The sequence below is a fragment of the Excalfactoria chinensis genome, chromosome Z (genome assembly GCF_039878825.1).
Source record: "Excalfactoria chinensis isolate bCotChi1 chromosome Z, bCotChi1.hap2, whole genome shotgun sequence".
NCBI lineage: Eukaryota > Metazoa > Chordata > Aves > Galliformes > Phasianidae > Excalfactoria > Excalfactoria chinensis.
This window is the reverse complement of record NC_092857.1, coordinates 40,695,839-40,719,055: the sequence shown is the minus strand read 5'-3', so window position 1 is coordinate 40,719,055 and position 23,217 is coordinate 40,695,839. Positions and strand designations below refer to the sequence as shown.

The window sequence follows — 23,217 nt, the reverse complement described above, 5'->3', positions numbered from 1 at the left end:
CGTGATGCTCCTGTATGCTCATTTCAATGACAAAATGTTAAAAAGTTCTTAATAGTTCCCAAGGAACCATAACCAGCTAATGTGTAAATCCTCATTAATTCACGGGCTACTGATCCAGTGGACTGCAGTGATTACTTGGGAGCACTACAGTCTATTGCGTTAGAGAATATCCTGCTGAAACTGATGCAAATCCATGTGTTATCTAATTAATTGGGGAACATATTTATGAGATCAAATCTGTTACAGACTGTGTGCTTCAAAGCACTTCCGGCATCCGTACATACACTTTTCCCTAAAATTATGCTGAAATGCCTGACAGCAGCAGAGAGATGCAGAGCAAAATGTTTGACTGAATAGAGAAATGTTAAGCAAATTAAACAGGACAGCTGGTCAATGCAGCTCATGTGCTTGTTAATATTTTCACAGATTATGTGCTTCATAATCAGTTATATTCATAGTCAGACCTTACTGAGGGTTAAAAATAACCCCTCTTGCTTTAGTTTCACTTCCTCGCTCAGTTCAGTGTAAACCTGACTGAATGAAACAGTGTCTGCATGGTGTTCACAGAGCTTATCTCGTGCATAAGCATTTTTATTCCATTAATTTAGCTACACAAGAATTTTGCTGTCAACTTTTTTGCAAATTATGATAAAACTGAACAAAAAGCGGTCTTCCCTACCCTTTCACCAGATAGAAAGCTCTACAAAACAAAACTACACAACAAAAACTTTGAGCTGTTTGGTGTTACCCAACAGCGTGCAGAGGTTTGAGATACCACAATAACATTCCCACTTAGCCTCTTTAACTGCTTGAAGATGAACCTGCTCTCTTCTAAAAACTTGCGAAATAGTTCAAAAGCATATTGAATGGGCTACCAAAGTAAATATCCTAAAGTTAAAATTCATAGCCTGTCTAATAGGGTTGTCTGATAGGGAAACAACAAAGTGAAAGATGGTTTGCCCAAATTATCTTATGGCAAATAACTGCTATTTAGGTAGGGTGAAAATTGTGAGCTTCCTATTTACAGGAAATAAAGTATCTGATCTTTATTAGTTTTAACAGCTAATAAAGCATCTGCTTTCTCATCTAATGAGAAGAAACAATCCATCTAGCTCTTGGAAGTAAAGTATTTACAGGTGAATTACATGTTTCATAACTAGATAAGGATAAATGGGTATTTTAATCTCAAAATCACTAGTTTTAATCCATTCCATCTCCAGTACTATTTGGGAGGTGATGTTCTTGCTGAAGGAGGGTCCCCACATGAAGGCAGGCCCAAGGGCTGCAACTCCTCATCTTCTGTGCAGGGTGCAACATACATCATGAGGAAGGGGAAAGGGAATCATCTCCATGATTCAGGGTAACAGTAATGGAAAAAAAGAAGCATAATAATACTCCTCCTATGAGTATTTTCTAGCTATCAAACCATTCTTGTTTAATTCCTTTCGCCCTTCTCCTCTTCCAAAAGGCCAGACAGATGTTGCTTACTATGTGCCTGTCCCCAACAGGACACCTAGGGCTGACAAAAACTTACAGAGCTTGGAACAGGAAAGATTGGTCTTACTCAGGATTTAAATGCACCGGTTTTAAGTGCTGGCTGTCCTGAATCAGAGTGAAGCTCTCTATCCTTCAAAGCATTCACAATTCCTCCCTTCTGCTATAAATCATTTTTCAAACACCTCAGTGGCAATTTTGCCCCTCAACAAACGGGGAAACCCACCAAACTCACTTACCCATGTACAAACCTGGGCCTTGCCTCACAGACTTCTCTTTTCCAGCCAAGGCAGAGACTTCCCCTGCTTGGGAAGCTGCTTCCAGCCTCCAGCTCCTAAGTCTCCTCCTCTCCCAGGCCTGGCTTTGGCCTTGCTTCTCAGTAAGTTCCACAGCTCACTCGTTCCATAGGTGACAGACTGAGCTCAAGGGACAGAAAGGCTGGACATGAGAGCCAGTGGCTTTGTGCCTCAAGATGCAAAACATGTCTCCAACCATGCCTATGCGAGGTTCTTACTCAAACTCACTGCTCAAAAACCCTGCAACTTCGAACTGGTGGGTTAAGTCCAGAGAAGGGCCTGGGAGGATGCGTGAATTAGCAGGATAAACTGAACTGTACACTAATACACTTGCTGTTTCTTGGGGGTAAGCTGAGTTACAGAACACTAACCAATCCAAGGCAGATACAACAATCTTCATGGCAACCTTACCCTACTTCAGTGGCCAGAAGCTACTGTGGCAGCACTAACACAAGTGAATTGTCCACATAGTTACAGGGTGGGTAGAAACATTCCTCAGAAAGGTTGATGTAGTGTAATAAGTAGCCTAGATGACATTGTAGATAACACCACAACCAGAAAACTGAGGCAGATTAACTCCGCCTCTGCAGTATCCATGGAGTCAGAATGGCTCCTGCAGTAGCAACACCAGTGTCTATGTTAGATGATTTTGTCAAAGCAGCAGCACTGCTTCACTGTTGTACTTTATTACCTGCAAAGAATCTGGGCAAGTGTTTTTTAAGCTGCTGGGCTGGGTAATGCCGTTTTGTGACATGCATCCTGTTCTAGAAGTAAGGTCCACCACGTCTGCAGCAAAAAGGACGAGAATGATTAAATGGAGCAGGGAAGTAGTAGTTGTTCTCATTACTTGCAGCAGCCATTAAAAGTAATTACAATTTGTTCTCAGATATAAGTCAGTATCTCAGATGCTTTTTGGGAGTAAAAGTTAATAAAAATGAAACACCTGTTCATACATCAGTGCTGCTGCAGTTCAGAAGCGTGCAGCATTTCTGAAGCTGTTAAATACATGCATTAAGCCAACAAAAATTTGGCCGCTTTTTACTTAAGGTCTGAATAAATACAGCCAATCTCTGACAAAAATCTGATTAAAGTCCTACCTGAGGTAGGAAAGAAATGACAGCAAGAAATGACATCTAAAAGAAATCTAAATACGACTACTAGCATAAGGTAAATCACTGATGTGACATAGAATTCTGGAAGAAAAATCCTGCATTCTGGATGGAAGAATATATTGATTTACTCCTACAGTCTCCAGTCATTGAGTGGAGCAGTTCCTCTGTGTGGCAAGGACACAAAGGGCAAACCCAGCAATTTCAGCTCATGCAAGAGAGATTTCAGTGGACTTTGTTCTTATGGCCTATGACCCACTAAGGCCAAATCTAACTATGATTTAGTCTGTCCAGTCCTGAGCATCTGTCAGAGAGTATTTTGAGTAGAAAAAAAGGTGCATTTTGCAGTTAAAAGTTTGTTAGCTGTATTTCTCTTTTCTGATGGAACTTCTAGAGAATGTAAAAAGTTGTGTTTGTACTTCATCTGGTCATTAGGAGGCTGAACTCTAAATTATCACTAGACACACTTGGGCTTTTGTTTATGTGAAATGTAGAAGACTTGTGATTAACGCACATAGGGGTTACAGGACAAAGAGAGGACTGCTGTCTCTGTGGCGCTCTGGGATGCATGGCTAATTGTGCTTGCACATGACAAACCACACATGGGATTATGGAACAAGTGACTTCGGACAGAAACGCATGGCTTGACTGGACACGGAACGTACTCTGGCTTGCACATGCTTACATACTCCTTAAACCTCCCATCGTAGGGAGTGCAGCAGTTTTTAGGACTGTAACGTTGTTGATGTTTCATAAAGGTGGGAAAAGCAGCTTATTTCTCTAATACTTTTTAAAAAACAAATCAGAGAACAGAAAAGCCAAGAAACTTCCTCATATTCCAACCCCCCCAAAATACATACATATATAGACTGCTTTACTTGTGTTGAATGTTTATGTCAAATGTAATCCTCAGAATGAAAACGAAATACGTAATCCAGTCCTAACCACATCCGCCTCACGCTGAGAAACAGAATCAACAGATAAGCACAATTTTATACACCATTTTTGAATTAGCTCTGGCTCCAAAATGGGATGAATCTGGGTCTCCTAAACATCCTGGATACTCAAACATCTCAAATCCAGGCTTCAAATCAGCATAATTGCATGACTGTATCTGCACAATTGAGTACTCCGTAAAAAAGCATTCTATAAAACAACCACGTCCACGACCAGTAAGTTACAATAGTTTTTATTCATGTTAGAATTTCTATCAGTGTTTGAACATTAATATTTAGAGAGTTTGTACAGTTTCCATTCAAAATTTAAAATGAGAACCACACTGGATCACAAATGGTAACTAAAACACAGTTCAGAATCGTATGAATACTCACACTCTCTCTTAACACTGTTAAAACACTTTCTTTTCTGCTAGGGGATTTACAAGGAAAAGTGTGCACCGTAATCACATCTCAGCAGTGTTCCAAAACATATTGGTATCATCATTACATATAACTCTTTAAAAATATACTTTTGTCAAAAGACTTGATGACTACTATGTACACTACAAAAATAAATTTTCATATAAATAAATTATATGGTATAATTTTATCTTTGTAACTGAAATGACACAAACCCACTCCTACCAAAACAGGCAGGCAATGAGACCCAGTTTGAATATTTTTTTCCTTTTAACTCCTTACACTAAAAGCTACAAAGTGTTCTTAATGTAAATGTTATATACTCTTTCCTATTTAACATTAGTAAGCACTCTATACAAATAAAAATCCATTAAAAAGTAAAAACATAGCTGTAATAGTGTTTCCAATAGAAATAAAATCCCTGCATTTCGTTTGTTATAAACTGGCATGACAAATACTGTAAGAAAACATTCTTATGATACAAAAATATAAATATCACCCATGATTAAAAAAGTTAAAAAACGAAACTCAAATAAACGTTGCCAGCCACTGAGTTCAACCTTGGCCAATGTGATTGATGTTGGAAAGAAGGCACACACTGCACAGAGGCAGCTTTTCAGGCACAGGTGTGTGGGAGGAGGAAAAGGCCAGAGCAGGCGGAGACGCTGCACTCTCCTGGCCCATTCCTGGCCACTACTGCCCCAAGGAGGAGGAGGTGAGGCCTGAGTCCTGTGGCCGGGCAGCAGTGGTGTCAGTGGGAGCCCTGCTGACCTCTGACATGGGAGCACACACACACTTGGCAGTTGAAGGTAGCTTCCAATTAGTATCATACAGTTTTGTCGCAGAGTTTTTTATGATCTGAGGTCACTATGCTGCTAGTGCTAAATCGGGGCCCCTCATCTTTTTGTCATTAAGGTTTTTCAGGCTAGACAGTGAACTGAACCAGTAGGCAGTTGCGACATTAACCCTTAGTGTACATTGAAACAGTAGCTTATGTATCATGGGAACAATACCAGGCTCTCACCTGCTCTTTAAGCGTTCACATTGGAGATCTGTAAACAAGTGCCTCATATCAAAGTGTTTTCAAGTGAGCAAAAAGGCATGGAAACTTGTGCATTCTAGTTATCCCCATTTGCTGCGCTAGGAAGGTCTGTGGGCAAAGATAAGACTTCCTGAAGTCACCGGAGAAATACCCTTTCCCATCCAAGAATCAACCGCTGCCGTTCAGGCACCATGCTTGCAGAAAAGCCTCACCAGTACCACGTTCAGAAACTGAATGCTGGCCATGTTTATTTGGCTCTCAAAATCCATTTGCATTTCTACTTGCTTTAAAAATCAGCTTGTAGAAGGGCAGAAAAACAGATGGAGAAGGTGGTTGACAGAAAATGAAAACTTTCCTTCTCATATTTTAAATTAAGGTTCTCCATTCTTAGAGTTTCTTTCCAACCAGAACACATATTGTAGCGTGTTGTCTTTTTTTCAGACCCTTCACCTGCAGCAATCCATCTTTAGTTAAAAAATAATAATACAAAAAGCTAAATTAGTTTTGCAAAGAGATCCCCATTAAGCTGTTTTAATTAAAAAGTGCCAATGCAGCATGGGAAAATACAGACAACAGAGAAAAGAACAACCCAGGCTTTGTGTGTCATTAATTACAGCCCTGGACCCAGTAGAAAGCCATTTATACTTAATAAATGAAAACAGAAGATTTTTACATACTTTTTTATCTTTCCATTTGATTTTTATCACTTACTATTAATTTCCTCCCTGCCATGAAAATAAAGCAACAGAAGATACTGCTTTGAATACCATAAGGACAAAGCTGAGCTGTGGCTACCCATCTTACAACTCCGTTATTCAGCTTCTAATGCCACTCAGAGTTAACAGTATCAGCATCGAGATAAAATTCATGGAATTTCTGTAACTACCAGCACCTTTGGAAATGACAAAGTAATGGTCATAGTTGTTTGCACTTACCTGACACCTTTCGCAAAAACATCAAAGCACTTTGTGAACAGTAATTAAGCCTCATAACTCTCCTGGGAGGTAGGTAAGTATAATTATACCCATTTCACAGAATCAGAAAGTGAAGCACAGGGCAGTTCTATGACTTGGCCACAGTTATGTAAACCAAGTCATTAATAGCGTGGAAAGCGGAACCACAATCTCAAACCCTGGCCCCGTCTTCTCATCCATTTTTATCCCGGGCCTTTGATGATGGCAGTCTATGGTATATGGTAGTAAACACCAATGCAGTTTTCACTACTGCCTGCTAAGAGGGAAAGACAGACTCACATCAGCATCAGTGGGTTCATAAGCCCACCGAAGGTTACCATAAAGTAAAAGAGAAACTATAGTACACCAGGAACGTACATATGCAGGCATGCACAGCTCCAGATGCACACATCAATACATACAGCAAAACAAAAACTTCACATAGCTAAACCTACTTAAGCCTCCAAGATTAACGTGCTTTTCTTCATATCTGCTTATTTTAAAAAATTACCACGCATAGCGTGTTTGAAAGTTAACAGTAACATTTCATACTACCACAGGGTTGTGATACGCCGATTTAAAATATTTTAAACAGACATGTACCTTAAAAAAAAAAATCCTATTACATAAGCAATATTTGCATAGAATTATACAAGTAAATTATACAATATTTAAGCAGCAGCAACTTATGCTGAAATTTAGAACTAGATTAAGCTTAGTTGTGGCACAGAGATCAACGTACAATAAGTAAAGAGCACAAATGATAATGTCCCCACTCTGTTGTCTGAAGCCAAATGACTCCAGATTATACTACTTTACATTGTTTTCTTGTATATTACATATGTGTACATCTTTTAAATACTTAAAGACATATTTAACAAAATAATACAATAGGTTACAGTAACGGTAAACCGTTGTCCTGATGCAGCATGTCCTCTTCTACAATCTTGAGCAGTTCTCTTCAAGCAGTTCTGGAAATATAGTTTTCAATCTTTGGCCTCCTCTTCCCTTCAATTACCATCCTTTAAAAATAAAAGAGGAAAAAACAACAAATAAGCATTCACTACAGCTCAAGAAACCAAACAAATCAAGTTAATCTAAGACTTGCTTCATGATTCTCATGGTTACAGATAGTAGTCAGGAAATGTGCACTTTTCTTTCACCTCAGTCATGAACTTCCTGGTAAAGAAAGACCAAATGCAGATGCTTTTATTTGCGAGTGCCCTGCTTTAGATTCCTGTCACAGATTCAGTCAAAACCAATGGCCGCTTCAGGAAGTGATAAGCTATAACAGACACAGTACAGCTGAAACTCAGACTGCAGTTAAACTAGTAAAAGCTGAGCTCAAGTATTTCCTTATTCAGTACTACTGCCTGCAATATTTCGAGACTGAGGCGCAAGGCGTTCAGGACTATTTGCGCACTGAGATGCTTGGAAAGAAGCTTTACATCATCCTCGGCCCAAGGGCTCATCCAAGCTGTGTACAGGCTGGGCAGGTCTCTGAACGCAGTTCAGACGCCTCACAGCTCAGCAGAGTACTGGGCAAAGTGAGGCCTTCCCCTCTCTTCTCATTCAGACTATCTCCCCAGTGGATTCAGTCCTCACTACATTGAATTTTAACTGAATTTTCTTTAGGAGATGACTCTTAAGACTCTTCGTAGTCTTTAGTAGTTGGCAATTTTACATTCTCCTTGACTGTGTCATTCAGTAATCAGAGGACAGAATCTATCAGCAGTAAATGCAATCACACAGCTCAGAACACATAGCACAACGTGCTTCACCTTCCCCATGTAGTAAACTAAGACTGTACCGTATGTATTCATTTTTCAAAGTGCTTGGAAATAGTTCTTTTATGGACAACCCATACATCGCTAGTGCTGTAATGTGCAGTGTTATCTAGTGCAAAATGAGATTTGTTCACAGTCAGCAGACTTAAGAAGATGAGGAACCAAGAAGCAAACTTATCCAAAGTCTTCCAGAGAAATTTTATCTTGCCCGTTTCTTTTGTACATAATTGCCTGACATAGGCAAATGTCATCAATAAGAAAAAAAAAGGCTCACCTTATTCTGAGCTCTTGCCAGCTGTCCTCTCCTCACATTCAACATCCTGAAGCTCTATAACTTCTACTTTAGAATTTCTTCTTTCACACCGCACATTAAAAGGCACATGGGGGTCCTCAAACATCCCATGGTCGTCTTCATGGTATCCTTCATAGGATGGAAAGCTCCCTCCACGAGAGTTGTGGCTGTGCACAGCAGGGTGGACAGCAACAGTCACTGAAGCTGAGGCAGTCACAGTAGTGATAGGCTGGCAGTAGGCTGATCCTGAAACACCCATGGCACCAAACGCTGGGCTTCTCATGTTATGAGAACGAGTCCTGTGGCTCAAGTGATCCTTATTGTTAGGTCCCAGATGCCCTTCGGTAGAAATTTCAAAAGCGTCCCTGCGAGGGCGGTAAGGAGGTGGTCGCAGTCCTTCCCTCACTTCCCGCTTGGGTTGTCTGCCCTGACGCCACACCTGCTGTGTGCCAGCCTCTGGATTTGATTGCAATCTAGGACTTGACTGATGCCTTGACTCTGGCTGTACCACCTGAAAGACAGATGCAATTATGCTTCTGCCAAAGCAAGGACAACAAATGCTCTGCTCTCCTACATTTTATTCTAGGCTCTGACTCTACAAAGGTAATATTCTGGAGTCCTAACTGTTGATTTTTCCAAATCGTTTTCATCTGAAGTTATAAAAACCTGGAAAGCATAACATCACAGAAGTGCAGGACTATAGCTGAAAATATAATCTTCCTACATGCTGGACCATGTTTTCAAAAGGATGGATAACAAGCACTTCATCTTAAGTGATTCAGCAAGCACAACTGCAGGCATTTGGAAAAGCCTCTACTCCATGCAGGGTATATTCACAGGATGTTAGTAGGGTAGTTTGTATAGACTGTAGGAATCTGTTTTCTTATTTCTGTAAAAAGCGTGAAGCACAGCAGCCACATCAGTCAATAAACCGTGACTAACTTCAAATGTGGCTCTGCTTGTACCTATTTCTAGGCCTCTGTTGAACAAAAACAGATCCACATTGCTGCTCAGCATGCAGCATCAGCAGGGGTAGGAGACAAGAGTTTTTTCACTTTCCTTTGAAACTGCAGTTATGCCAACCCAGTAGCAAGATGTAACAGGCACAAGATTTGGATTTTTCTTCTAGACTCTATCAAACTTTCTCCCCAGAGTTTCCTGTCGAAAAGAGGTATATGAGATGGTGATCCAGAAGGGGCTATGTGGAAGAGGTCTGAGTCTCTTAATCTTCCCTGACTCAGTCTAGCAGGTTATTTAGGACAGTCATCAAACAGACTGATAGCTCTCTCCTGTGGCTGTTGCCAATATGATGTAATAGCAGCTACACATGCCAAAGACCTCACCTTTGAACTACCATCTCATACCCAACTTGATTCTCAAGAAAAACATTCGTCCCCTGTTTACATGAGCTCTAAGTTTTGGCACAAAGTCATGAAGCATAATAAGCTAGAAACATGAAACAGACTTCCAAAAAAACAGATTTAAATACAAATTCTCAGACATTCTTGCCCTTCCAGCAGTCAATGTGTATGACACTTACAGTGGATCTTGCGAAGACTGGATTCTCAGTGGCTTCCACTACTACTTGATGGACTGGTACCCCAGGGCTTTGGGTGGCCTCATAATGATGGAGCTCTTCACTGATGCCCGACACTGTGGTTTGAGAACTGTACTCTGAATCAGAGGAATCTGACCCATTTGTATGCCCAGGTGGCAGTGCAAACCTCACGACACTGGGAGGTGGCTCAGGAGATGGTGTAGGTAATCTGTTTCGACCATTGGCTGGAGAAACCTGATGATGACAACGCTAACTATAATTCCAAGTATTCAATAACATGCAATTAATATTGCCCTTTTAATCATTATTGCTTGATAACAAATGTTCCTCTGCCAAGTGTACCCTTCAGTGCTGTAAGAACCTCAGCACCAGATTCCCAATGAATATTTCTACTAAACCAAAGAAAATGCATGAAAGAAGGACAAAATCTCTGGTTATGCATATGAAAACAATTTGAGATTTTTCTATTATTTCAGCATGTATATGTACGTGCAAATGCATTTGCACTTCCAGATATATAAATAATACCTGGGCTTCCCTCCCCCTTCAGATTATATTAAGAGTGATTTCATAAATGAAACATGTATGTATAGTGCAGTTCAGAGGCTATCTGCAGAGACAAGTACATAAATAATATTAACACAATTGTAATAACATGTACATATATGCTGTTTGAATACGGGACCAACTATCTGTTATGAAGATGAGAAATGTTACACTATTATCAAAAATGTTTTACTAATACAAAACAAATGCCTCAAGTATTTCTACTGCTACATACCTAAATTGTGTACTACTTTTCAACAGCACTCACACACAGGCATGTGAAGCAAAGTATACTTCTATTAATGCCTAATAAAGTCTCCCATAAGTAACACTGCAATTGTGTTGAGCATAGCGTAGGTAATGAACAATCAAATATATGAATTGGGGATTTTTTTTGTTTTTTCTGGATTTGAGCTTCACCCTGTTAAATCATTGACATGTAAGTGAAACCTTCAGTCTGTTAAGAACTTTCCTTGAGCCAAGAATATATCACAGGGACAGAGGAGCCTTTTGGCAGACTTCTGGTCATGGCTATAAAGGTGTGGTCTGTGGACCACCACTGGTGTATGTTGGCCCGCACAGGCCTTCCTGGTGGTCTCCACAGTTAAATATTTTGAGGAATGCAATAGAAGCAGTGAGGTAAAAAAAGGACAAGGTATATGTACAAAAGGAATGACCTCCTGTGAAATACTGAGGAGAAGTCTAATTTTACAGACTAGTCTGTATTCAAAGCATGCTTCGAAAAGTGTACTAAAACCTACATTTGTACCTAGCTTGCTGTCAGACTCTGAAATAATAATTATTAAAGAAACCCATAATTTAAAAATATAAGTAGAAGAATATCAAATAAATAAGTATAGCAAATTTAATACAAGTTTTAAATATGTAAGATTTTCAAACATTTAAAAATCCAAAAAATATAAAAAATAAAAGCTTTCTAGAAAAGAGGAGGGGATCTGGAAGGTGTGGGGGCAAAGACAATACTATTATTTCTTTTGTTCATTGTTACTTTTACTGACCTCAGGGTATGGTCCAAAAAATGAAAGAAGAACGGGAAGCAGCACCAATCCATTGAGAACTCCCAGAATAGTTAAGATTGCCAAAACAGCAAAGAAATACCTGAAGTGAGGTTTATAGGATTAGGGGAAGGAGAGAGGAGTCACAATGTTGTTAGCAATAAGAGATCACAAACTTCCTAAATACATAAGCGTAATACATACACTAAATTGAATCTCAAGTATTTTTCATATTGTACTGAATAATCACATCATTTTCTCTGTATAGATATAGCGTTGCGGTTTTTAAAAAAACTTTTGAATTAGACAAGCTACAAATCCACAGCTCGAAGTGTTAGTTTGTAAAGGAAATAAAAAATATATATTTGTTAATTTCTCAGAATCTGTAAGTTTGCTATGTTATTTATGAATGTGTTACACAAACACAAAAATATGGAATGTGCGGTGAATAGCTGAATGAACTGAAAGCACAAATACAATGAAAAGGGGCCCCCATTAGTGAAAACCCAGCAGAAGCAAACAAATGAAGTGAAGGGTGTAGAATTTAAACAATTTAGCCTAGAAGGAACTCTTCTCGTAGCAGCTAATCCACTGTGAAATGCTTCTGCATCTTACAGCAGAATCTCTAATTAAATCTCTAGTGTATCAGGTAAGGTTTTCCCTTGCTGTTCATTAATCACAACTTTCCGCCTAGAATTCTGTGAGTTCCAGTTTTACCAAACAGCTCAAATTGCAACCTTCTTACAATACAGGAACCCACTTTCTGCAAAGAAAATGCTGCCCATTCTATAGTGAGCTTTAGCATTGTACTGAGTAAGAGCACTCCACAATGGCAGAGCTGCATTGCAGGCTAACCTTTTGTTGAACAATTTAGCATCTCTGAATACTCTTGTTTTGCGTCAGCCAATTCAAACATAAAGGCTGAAGTACTATGGAAGAAGAAGAAAGTGCACCAGTAGTTGTCCTTTCCCATCATTGAGAGCTAAGGTCTGGGGTCCTTCATGAATACCAAGGTAAACCTGTCAGTAAAAGGAAAGCCTTACTAGTTGGTATTCGGCACAGCTGGGGCTCAGACTAAACTTAAAGCTGTGTTATAACTAAGGATTTCAAGGACACGGTCCTGGTAAATTCCTGGAGGAAAAGGGGTGGGGTACGAACTGAGGGGCAAGTTTGTCACTAATGGGTCTGCTGATTACATTGTCTAGCTGGCAACAAACTTTACTGCCCCATATTTCCACATCTGATCAAGTATTTCAGACTCCTGTAAAACTACAAATACCCTGCTATTGTAAACATTTTGGAATTTCTGAACTGCATTAGCAAAAATCAGCACACCAATCTACTCTACTAACATAAACCTTCAGGACTTCATACTGGGACAGAAATCAACAACAGATATTAAAAACATTTGCATCTCATCCATCTAACACTAGGATAAACAGGAAGATTTTAGCTCTGACCACTTGGTGTACACAGTGTCTGTTAATTTACTTAATCTTCCACACTGCTGGACTAATCCATCCCTTTCCGGAAGTTTGGAATCTTCCTCATCCACTATAACAACACTTGGGTTCCGATAGTTTGTTTTACTGTATTACTAAAATAGGGCCAACTAAAGGCAGATTGTGCTAGGAAATGAGAAACCGAAGGCCAAAAAGAGCAAAATAATCTAAGTTGAAAAGTTGAAAGGCTCATTTTATATACGATGAGAATATCTAATCCAAATTTGGTGTGAAGGCCTGCCACAATTATTTGCTTGCTATGACACAAAAATATGCCTGTCAAAATCTAGTCTAAATTTGATAGTAGAAGACCAATGTACCCTTGTAGTTTTAGGTTAAATCTGTAAGTAAAGCATTCCATCTCTCACAAGATCAGCTCCTAAAAGAATAATTCTACCTTATTTCTTTAACATCAATAAAATAAAACAAAAATACCCTGTCCTCAAAATAAATAAATTGTAACTCAAGAGATGCAGTATCCATGAAATAACCACCTCCGGGAAGGTTTCATGAGGTCCAACTGGAAAATTCCTACCATCTTGCTGTCTTTAGGTCTCACAAACACAAATAAAAAGAATATTAATGAGATTCAACAACCTTCTCACAGATTCTGCCTCTAACATTTTGCTGCTGTTGTTTAGTGGATGCCAGTGAAGTCTAGACATCTATCCAGCTTACATCTACCTAAGTGGTTAAATCACCTTTCAGAGAACTTTTATTTGTTTCAGCCTTGTTTAGGGCTTGTGTGTTTTTGCATGCTGCAGTTTGCCAAAAAGAACCTGTGTTGCTGCTAAGACTTTACAGAGCTATTTGGAGTAGACTGAGGTCTATTTCACTGCACTTCTCAGATTCCCCAAAATGTGCTCTCCTCTCATGTTTGACAAATTCACATTCTTAATTAAATCCACAAGAAACAGTTCACCTGTAGTTCTAAACAGAAGAGCCTTCAGGCTTTGCTTTACAAAATTTTAACATGAAGTTTTGTGGTCAAGCTTACGGTTCCCTAGCTCCCAGCTAGAGCTTTTCTCTCCCTACTTTCTGCACTGCTGTAAACCTGTCATATAAAACAGAAAGAGATGGCTCAGAGAATATCATTTGCAGCACAGTTGCAGCACATTTATAACTTCGTGTGTCCTTTCAATACAAATTTTTATGCATACAAGAAGGCCTGAGCATCTAAAAGTTAAACATCAAACCCAGCTAACACAGGACAGTACCAGCTGTTTTGAACTGATTCAAATCCATAATTTGACAGCTTTGCTAAAGAGGGGCCATTTTTGTTTCCTTTCATGTTGGGGGTCAAATTTTCATGGAACAAATTTTAATAAAATCAATACCAAAACTACTAGATCTAGCACAGAACAAGGAGTTAGTAGAACAGAAGGTAAGCAGGATCGTGATGCAAGCATGCTTGATATACCATGCACAACAATAAAAGGATAGACACACTGAAATGATTAAACATTAAAAGCATACTTATTTTTATTCTAAAAATAAAGTCAAGAAACACACAAATGCTTTACCTGACAATGAAATCAAACTCTGATCCTGCAAGCATTAGCACTCCAAGAAGAGTGGACACAGCTCCATCCAGCACTGGTGCAAACACATGTTCCAATGCAAGGACAGCCCTATGGTTCTTATCTCCTATGGCAGTTAAAAATGCCTATAAAACAATGAAAAAAATTTAATTACACATATGTATACAACACGTCAAAGAGCTTTTCTCATAGCATGTAGTTTTTTTGCCAAATAATTATTCCAGTCTACAGAGTATGAAAATATCTCTATAGTTGTCTGACCTCTCAGATACAGTCTGAATCCCAGTCATAGCACAAACCTGCTATTTGTAGGCACAGAATCAGAGTAAGCACTGATTAGACAGTCGGAGTAATAGTTTCAGAAACAATTTTGTCCTTTTGTACTAGCTGACATTTAAAGTTGTCAGCTTTGCTTATTTCTACCTAGGAATAATTCAATTATTCCTTTATAAGTAAAAATCTCACTGCTACTCTTCTCACTCTTGAAGAAACACGGGTTCCATTACTACAGAGGAAAGTTTACTTTAAAACCAGTCAACGGTGATTCTGGTTTTCCTACCCGTTTGCCACTAATCATTGATCAGTGCCCTGCAGTTTCATGCACACACTCTCAGTAGCAGCATCAGGTCTTTCTGTCACATTACGAAGAAGTGTCCATTGATAAAGTGCACTTCTCTGCACGCATCTGGGGATCCACATCAACATGATTACCAAATGATGAAAAGCTCCCAGTGTGTTCAGCACAATTGTTATAAAGCGATTCTATAGACTGTGTGCTGCTTTAACACTCTTCTGTCTTTAACTACTTGAAAGACAGCAGCCTTAGGAATAATGCTGAACACTGTTATTATATGAGATACATACTCATGAAATGTCTGTCTTTCTCCCTCAGACTGCTTATTCACAAGCTGTACCAGGACAGTGCTGCTTCTTATTAACTAGTCTTCTCAATGTATCACTTAACAGTTTGAGAAGACAGCAACCAAAGTGATAACTCCTCCTGTGATCTTTCTTAGGTGAATTCTCCATCACCTGCTAACTAAATGAGTTCATGCAGTTATCTTCCTCTTGATCCCAATATTTAAATCTCTCTTCCCAAGAACCTTACTTTCCCTTGCCTAACAAATTCAGGCTGAAATCAGTCAGCATATCAAAAAGTGATTTGGTGGGACAGGCAAAATGAAGATGGGTAATTAAACATATAGAAAGAGATTTACAACCCTAATATCCATTGGAAGCCAAAACATGCAATATAAATATTTAGTATTAGATTAATAGTGGTCTGTGGAATTAAAATTAATGTATCCAGGATATTTTGCATTCCCACATATAAAATAGATAAAAACCTTCTCTCATCACGTTGGAAAAACATTTTCCTACAGACTGTACGCTTGAAGTGCATGAGTGAGTTCTGAAAACAAGGTGCAGGCTTTTCATGTGGAAAATGAACTGAACTCAAATCTATTTGAATTTTAGTGGTTTGGAGACATTAAACATTATGTAATTCTGAAAACCTCCTTTCAAAGGCTTCTGTTCCACAAAATGCAAGAATGTATACACAAGAGGGAGCAAACAGATACACAGCACAGCAGCAACAACAGCCACACTGCAGACAGCGGCTAAGAGCGTCTAGACTGTAACAATACGCATTAAGAGCGCTGCTTTATCTTCGTTTATCTATCACTCAGACAGCTAGATACAACACAATTACCCATGACCTTAACCACAGCAGTTAGGAACAACTTCATCAAAATCAACTCAATTATTTCAGGCAATACAGATGTTACAGAAAACTGTCCAAAGATTGTGACTTCTTTTCTTCTGAGAATCACATTACTGATTCAGTGAGACTAAGTAAGAATTTGTGATTAGGAGATAGACACCATTTTATTTTAAAATACTATGAAAACATTTTACATACCAAAGCAACATGAACAGTGAATTCCACACCAATTCCAACAGAAGCAATCAGGATAACCACAGGCACTGCACTTAGTTTTATTCCAATTAGACCCATCATGCCAAACAGCTCCACAGTCATCAGAGCCAACACCACCACCTAGGTAATGCCAAACAGCTATTAGTAATTTCTCATACTCTATACAAATGAAGAGAAACATACTTTAGAATAACTTTTTCACTATAAAATGTACACCACAAGGCAATCCCATGTGTCATTATGATCAGACTTGCTTAAGAGCTGGCTTATATTGTACTCATAAATTATCAGACCAAGCATCAATACTCTGTTGATTACAATTTACCAGTCATCTCAAAACTGTTTTGTTTTGCTTCTTATGGATACCTATCAAAGCATGCTTTTTTTTTTTTTTTTTTTTTTTTTTCCTTACCTGTTTTTATGACAATCATTTTTTAAAAAGTAACTTTAACTACAGTTGGAACACTTTTTTTGTAAATGTGAGTATGACTTTTAGTAGGTTTAAAGTCTATGCGAAAGCGAATGCTATAATCAGCTAATGACTCTCAGGTTACAGAGAGGCTTTGAGCTTTGAAGATACTTGGAGAGACTGTCAGGAATAAAGTGAACAGTTACATCTGAGGGAAAGTTTTATTTTTCTTTCATCTATCTTGTAAAAAATTGAAGGAAAGGGAAGTGATGAAATTTGTAGAATCAACTTTTAAGTTTCAAAAGCTGAGCAAGAAAGACTGACATACAAGTTGTGGACTGCTGAAAAAAAACAAACAAACAAAAAAACCCCTTTTTTCTAAGGGAAAAGATTATGCACCACAATAGATAATTTTGTAACTTAATGAATCAAGACTAATAACATAAATTGCTTGATTAAGTGCTATGAAAAATATTCTAGACTAAACATTTATCTTTTAACATACCTGTCATATAAACGTACATTACAAAAACCAGTAATCATTGTATGCTTTTCTACTTCAGGCATTTTATAAACCACACAATAGTTTATGGAAGTTAAACATAGGAACCTCATTATTCAATTTAACTTGAATGTTTACTGTAAGACTTATGGTGCCTTGCAAAAAGCATGGAGGAGTATTCTCTTCAATTTAGAATTTTATGACTCCTTCTCATGAATAGCCTAGTTACACTCTCTCCACAGTGTGCACTGTACAACCTAACCATTTCAGTTTTTCCAGAAAGACTGTATTCAGAAATCAGTAGGAAAATTTACAGGTAAGTTAGTCACAAGCAACTGCCTTGAGAAGTAACACTGTCTGATAAAAGAGAAGGAATAAATAAATAGGAATAACTTCAACATAATTATCAGTTTTCCTCTATGTCTTTAATTCTCACGTTAATACACATCTGAACAAGGGCAAAAGTTTATATATCTTAATAAGAAACATTTAAAACTGGAAAAAAAAAAAAAAAAAAAGGTGGCTAAAGGATTAAGGTTATTAAGGTTTGTACCTTTAGTGTGAACCCTACTCTCTCAAGTTGAATAAATATATAATGAATGATGCAATATACATACTCCACCAGAGGCCCAGACATAAACAAAACCTTCCCGACTACAGCAAGAGCTATGCTGAAAGGAATTTGACTTCAACAAAGACCCTTATAATAAACTTACAATGATCCCAGCCGTCCAGGGGTTTAGGAGGAAGAGGGCACACACCAGAAACGTGCAAGCCAAAACCACGCTAATGGATAAGAGGAGCCAGTGACGAAGCCCAATGTACTGCTCCCAGAATAGAAACGGGTAACCATTTGGGTAGCTAGCGATCCCGAGGCTGGTGTAGTTATTACAGATGGCTCTCACTTTCTCAATAGCTTCCACAAAGTCAGAAGTCTCACGCAATCCATTGAGGTAGAAAGGAAACTGAGCATATTCTATGGGCTCAGCCGCTGGAACTAAGAAAGGACAGCAATGTTTAAATGTGTGCTTAGGCAGCAGAAGACACACAGAGAGCATGATTAACAAAACATTTTGTTCTCCATAGCAAAGTGCTTGAAGTTTTTAAATTTTATACCTTTTGAGCAACCAAGATTTTAAAAATAACTACACAAGATGACTACATCATACAGTGCAAGGGGATGAACACAGTCTGTTAGGTTCCCAAATAATTTCACAATAATTTAACAGCAACAGATGCATTTTGATGTATTTAGTCTTCATCAGTGCTATAGTGCATTTTAATTACTTGCCAAAGGCCCCTATCTGCAGTATAAAACAAGATCACATCACGTTAAACATTACATCCACATTTCATGCAGACACAGTTCCTTTGAAATTAAAGGTCATTTCCCTGAGATTAACTGAGGTCCATTGACAAAAAACAGAGGAAATTATATTCAGCAAAGCTGGCTAATTTTTAGATTTCCACTGACTATTTTGAGCCAGATTCAGAATCAATGTTACTTTTGCAAATGACTGAAAAAAACAATCCTTCATATAAAAGTAATGGCTCAGTAAGAAAGCAGATAACCCATTATCCTTAAATAATTTGACAAACCAAAGCTATCCATACTTCTTCTTGAGCTTAATGCTAGGTCTACTGTACCACATGAAAAAAAAAGCTTCCACAACAAGCATTTTGTTACGGCATTTTTTGCTGTTGTGTGTTCCAGACCCTGCAGGGTCATTCAGCTGACTTGCTAAACATGATTTGCCCTATTATAATCTCAACTATAAATTTTCATTAAGACAAGACTTGGCTGACTGCCACAAAGCTCTAGGGTTCAGATTCACCAAAGCACAGCTAGCTTGTTACCCAATCACATTTCCAAGTGCATCAGGCCTCCTCCATGTGCCCTCTCCATTTTTCCACTGGTGTGCAACTAGTCACCTTTCCAATAAATTCAAAGTTGAAGCAAATTAACACAAACTGGCTGCTCAATAAGACAATGAATAGCACAGAACAGGACTGCTCCCCTACCTATCTAGCTCTTATACCATATTGGTGCTGGAAGGTTAGACATATGAGCTAACTTGATAAGAATCCCTTAGATATTTAGAATTGAAGACAAGCGTGATATAATCTCAGTGTTAACACTTCAGAATGACACAGGCAGCAATTTCAAGCAACTTCCAAGTCCCCCTCACAGACAGAACTATCAGGCAGCACTAAAAAGTAATCCTTTTTACCAGTTTTTAAAACTTCACAGAAATATAGAATGATTTGGTTTGGAAGGGACACTTAAGATCAACTGATCCCAGCTCCCCTGCTACAGGCAGAGACATCTCCCTCTAGACCAGGTTGCTCAAATCCCCATCCAGCCTGACCTTGAACACCTTCAGAGAGGAGGCATCCACAGCCTTGCTGGGCAACTTGTTCCAGTGAAACTTCAACTGCTTTTTCAATTGTTTTTCAACATGATAAAACACTACAGTGGTACCACATTTGCAGTGGTGCATTTGTCTCTTGAGGTTACGGAGTAACATAATATATTGTTCTGTTTATGCTTCAGAGCCCTGTATAGCATCAACCATCTAGAGTTACTCCTCCTTAAAGGAAGGAGTGGGGGCACTTATATAAACTGTAAGACATTAAGATGAAATGTTACTTACTTCTTAGCCTTGTTTCTGGCATATAGTCTGCTTTGTCATGCACCCATTCTGGGCGGTGAGGCCGGATGTTGGCTTGCGAGGCAGCATATGCCACAGGGTCATTGCTAACCCAGGCTGTCAGGTAGATGTAGAAAGCATTTGGGTTAATTATTCCATCTGCATTCACCAGGCGCTGTTTAGTCAACTGCAAAATGGAAAAATTAGAAGATTTTCAGAATGAGTTTTGGAGCTCCTGCTGTAATGTTTTCAGCAAAAAACAAAACAAGACCAACAAAAAAACACTGTTGTTTGACAATGAAATCTAAAAAACTAGTGATAATAAAGTGTTTATTTACAAATTAATACCCGTATAGCATTTACTACAACCAGTAAGCCTGTAGATAGCTCCAGAATGGACTGAAGCAACTAAACCTGAATTCCAAAAGCCTGCAGCAACAAGCAAAACCAACTGAGAGAAACATTTCAAGAAAGGGAAGAAAATCTGGCAAGAGTCCCTATACACGTCTGTGTGCAGTTAACCTCTGTTGTTAACACCGAAGGAAATGCCACCCAGTAAATGGAGGAGAGCTATAAAAATAAAACAACATCTGTATAAATTTTGCTAACACTTGCCTCCTATGACCTATGTATTCAGAAAATGCACAGCAACAAGAAAGTAGATGAGTGCCCTTTGTTACTCAGGTCACCATGAGCAACTGTATCTGCAAGGTAAACAGCAGTGGTACACTTCCAGCATTCTGTAGTCAAACACTCCACAGCTAGGGCCCTGACAGAGGACAATGGGGGTGAGAAGTATTGGGTTTTTTGTTTGTTTTGTTTATTTAAAATTCTGGCCTGGCTCCAGTTTCAGGTCTTTTTAATGAAATGAAAAACAACAGTGACTGCTGTAAAAAACAAAACAAAAAAACCAACCTAGATTCCAGAGATCTGGATTCAATTAATCCACAGGATATGCAACAACTGTATGTCTTTAAGCTGTCTTTGGAACTGCACAGTACAGGGCTCAGCCGCTGTGAGTGCACCACGCTTTTCTCCCTCCCAGGCACAGGAAATTATATCAGCAGCTGTAGTCCAATCACATTTGTTACACCATGTACCTGGTACACATTCCTAAACAAAACCTCACTGAAGGTTTTCTCTTCTACTCCCTTTATTTCCTTAATTCATTGCTAAAGCTTCATTCAGATCTGACAGCATGCTGCACGTTGCTGTAGAGCAGTGTTTTGCAGACCACAGTAACTTAGAACAGCGTACTCTGTAAAATCTTTCACCTTTAATGCCAGCAAAAGAAAGAAAAACAACAAGCAGATCTGCCAAGAAACTCATTAGAAATATTTTTTCTCTGCTTAAAAGCACATGGAGTCAGTAATGACTTAAGGAAAGGAGCAGTTAAGATTCTTGCTGTATATCTTCTTTTTAAAGAAGAAATTGATTTAAATACAATTTTAGTTAAAGAAGTCAAACCTAGTGTGTAAGCCATCTAACAATGGCTACAGTAATTGTATGCTGTTATGATACTATAAAAAAAGGTCAGATATTTTTATTCAGCATTTTAGCCAACTGTCATTCCTGACTCTACCATAGTATACCTTTATTTATGACATCAGTACAAGAATATGACACCACCATTTATCAGTTATCTTCTTTAAAATTTAGGTTTTTAATGAAGTGATAGCAAACACCAGGTGAAATATCCCAGCTGAAAGCTGAGCAAAGTTGATACTACAAGGAAATCCGATTCCAATCAGGAACTATGCTACTCAAGACAATATGACTAACACCAGCCCTGAGTCTCACATAGGTTCAGACTCCATACATCTATGCATATAGCTATGCATCCTCCAAAACAAATTCAGTGAAAACAGAGCACGTTTGGGAAAGAAGCGGCACATAACGCATCAGTCAGTAATCACCAATGACAGGTATTCCCAGTGTTGATTGTGAAGGCTCTGCAACACAGCCCAGACAGCAATTACACACAGATCAAGCAAAGTCAGCAAGTCCATGCAGTATGGTGTGACTTATACATTTCAATGCAGAAAGATTGAAAAGAGACTACAACGTGCTCGTAGCATCTCCCATGAATCCTGAAGACTTTGTGCAGTAAGAACTCTGATACAATACCTGACTGATGTCAACGGGCTTTGCTCGGTTGCCTGTTTGTACCAAGAGTTTGTAAGCCAGAACAGCATCATCGGATCCATTTTTATAGCTGTTGTAAGTGATTTTCCCAGTTTCCCAGTCACTATCAAATGCATCCTGGAGTCCTGAAGAGTTAAGAAAGGCAAAGAGAAAATAGAAGAAACAGGTAAGAAATCAACATCAGAAATAAATTTCAGTAGGAAGAAAGAAGAATTACTCTTTTCATTGTAAACTTTGGCCATCTGTAGCTTAAGCAAGAAGAAAAAGATCCATTTGCAACCTCCCATATTTGCACTCCTCACTCACAGTCATTGTGTGGTAAGGTAAAAGTACCGCTAGAGTATTCCATATTCAGCAGAAAAAAGTGGGAGAAGCAAGAAGGTGCAAGTGAGAAGCCTTAAGACCATTCTCACATCATGATGGCTGGCAAAGCTGAGTTAGCAAATGGCAGATGCAGTGTGCACTGGAGTTACATTAATCAGTAACCTCATTGCACAGAGGAGATCTGTGATAAGATTAATACTCTCAGATTCAACATCCTCAAGAGATTTTCCCAAGTTTACATAGCCTCACCACTGCCTGGCAGTAATGCTATATGTGAAACAGCAACCAAGCACTCTGCTTGGAGAAAAATGAGGGGAAGTGTTAAAGATGTCTGGAATAAAAAGTATTTATCCTCAATGAACTACAATTCCAGAATCATCACATTCAAAATCCACTACCACATTTGCATTTATTGCCCCTAAAAACAAAGCTGACTTGGATGGTGCCAAAAAAGAAGAGGCTGAGTTTAGCCTTAGTTTAACACCATTGCCTGCCCTGTAGTTAAAACCAGAGAGCCACTTAGTCCAGAAAAACACCATCCATGCTTCCTCCCTCCCCACCAGAATCCTCACCAAGTACATTAAGCCACAGAGGAGGAGGACACACACCACTCTTATTAACCATTCTGGGCTACTGCAAAGCACTGAGGCAACAGCTTGTACGATGTAACCAGAAATTCCACTACAAGAGGGGAAAAAAAACCACACTCAAACTTTCAGCTTCAAACAGCAACTCAGCTGCTTCTCGAGCACA

The 23,217-nt window shown here is 38.8% G+C and overlaps 1 protein-coding gene across 2 annotated transcripts in view; it reads right to left on the bottom strand.

Annotated features, from left to right (window-relative positions):
- Positions 1-4,074: 4,074 nt before the first annotated feature.
- PTCH1 (patched 1) overlaps positions 4,075-23,217 on the bottom strand; it is a 65,533-nt gene continuing 46,390 nt past the window's right edge. For both annotated transcript variants that reach the window (XM_072360139.1, XM_072360141.1), the window contains 9 exons: positions 22,123-22,265; positions 19,999-20,182; positions 18,061-18,341; positions 16,416-16,553; positions 14,477-14,619; positions 11,455-11,554; positions 9,872-10,123; positions 8,314-8,842; positions 4,075-7,274 (listed from right to left, as the gene is read on the bottom strand). In XM_072360139.1, the coding sequence (XP_072216240.1) occupies positions 8,315-8,842; positions 9,872-10,123; positions 11,455-11,554; positions 14,477-14,619; positions 16,416-16,553; positions 18,061-18,341; positions 19,999-20,182; positions 22,123-22,265 (1,769 nt within the window). In that variant the 3' untranslated portion in view covers positions 4,075-7,274; position 8,314. The remainder of the gene's footprint in view (positions 7,275-8,313; positions 8,843-9,871; positions 10,124-11,454; positions 11,555-14,476; positions 14,620-16,415; positions 16,554-18,060; positions 18,342-19,998; positions 20,183-22,122; positions 22,266-23,217) is intronic.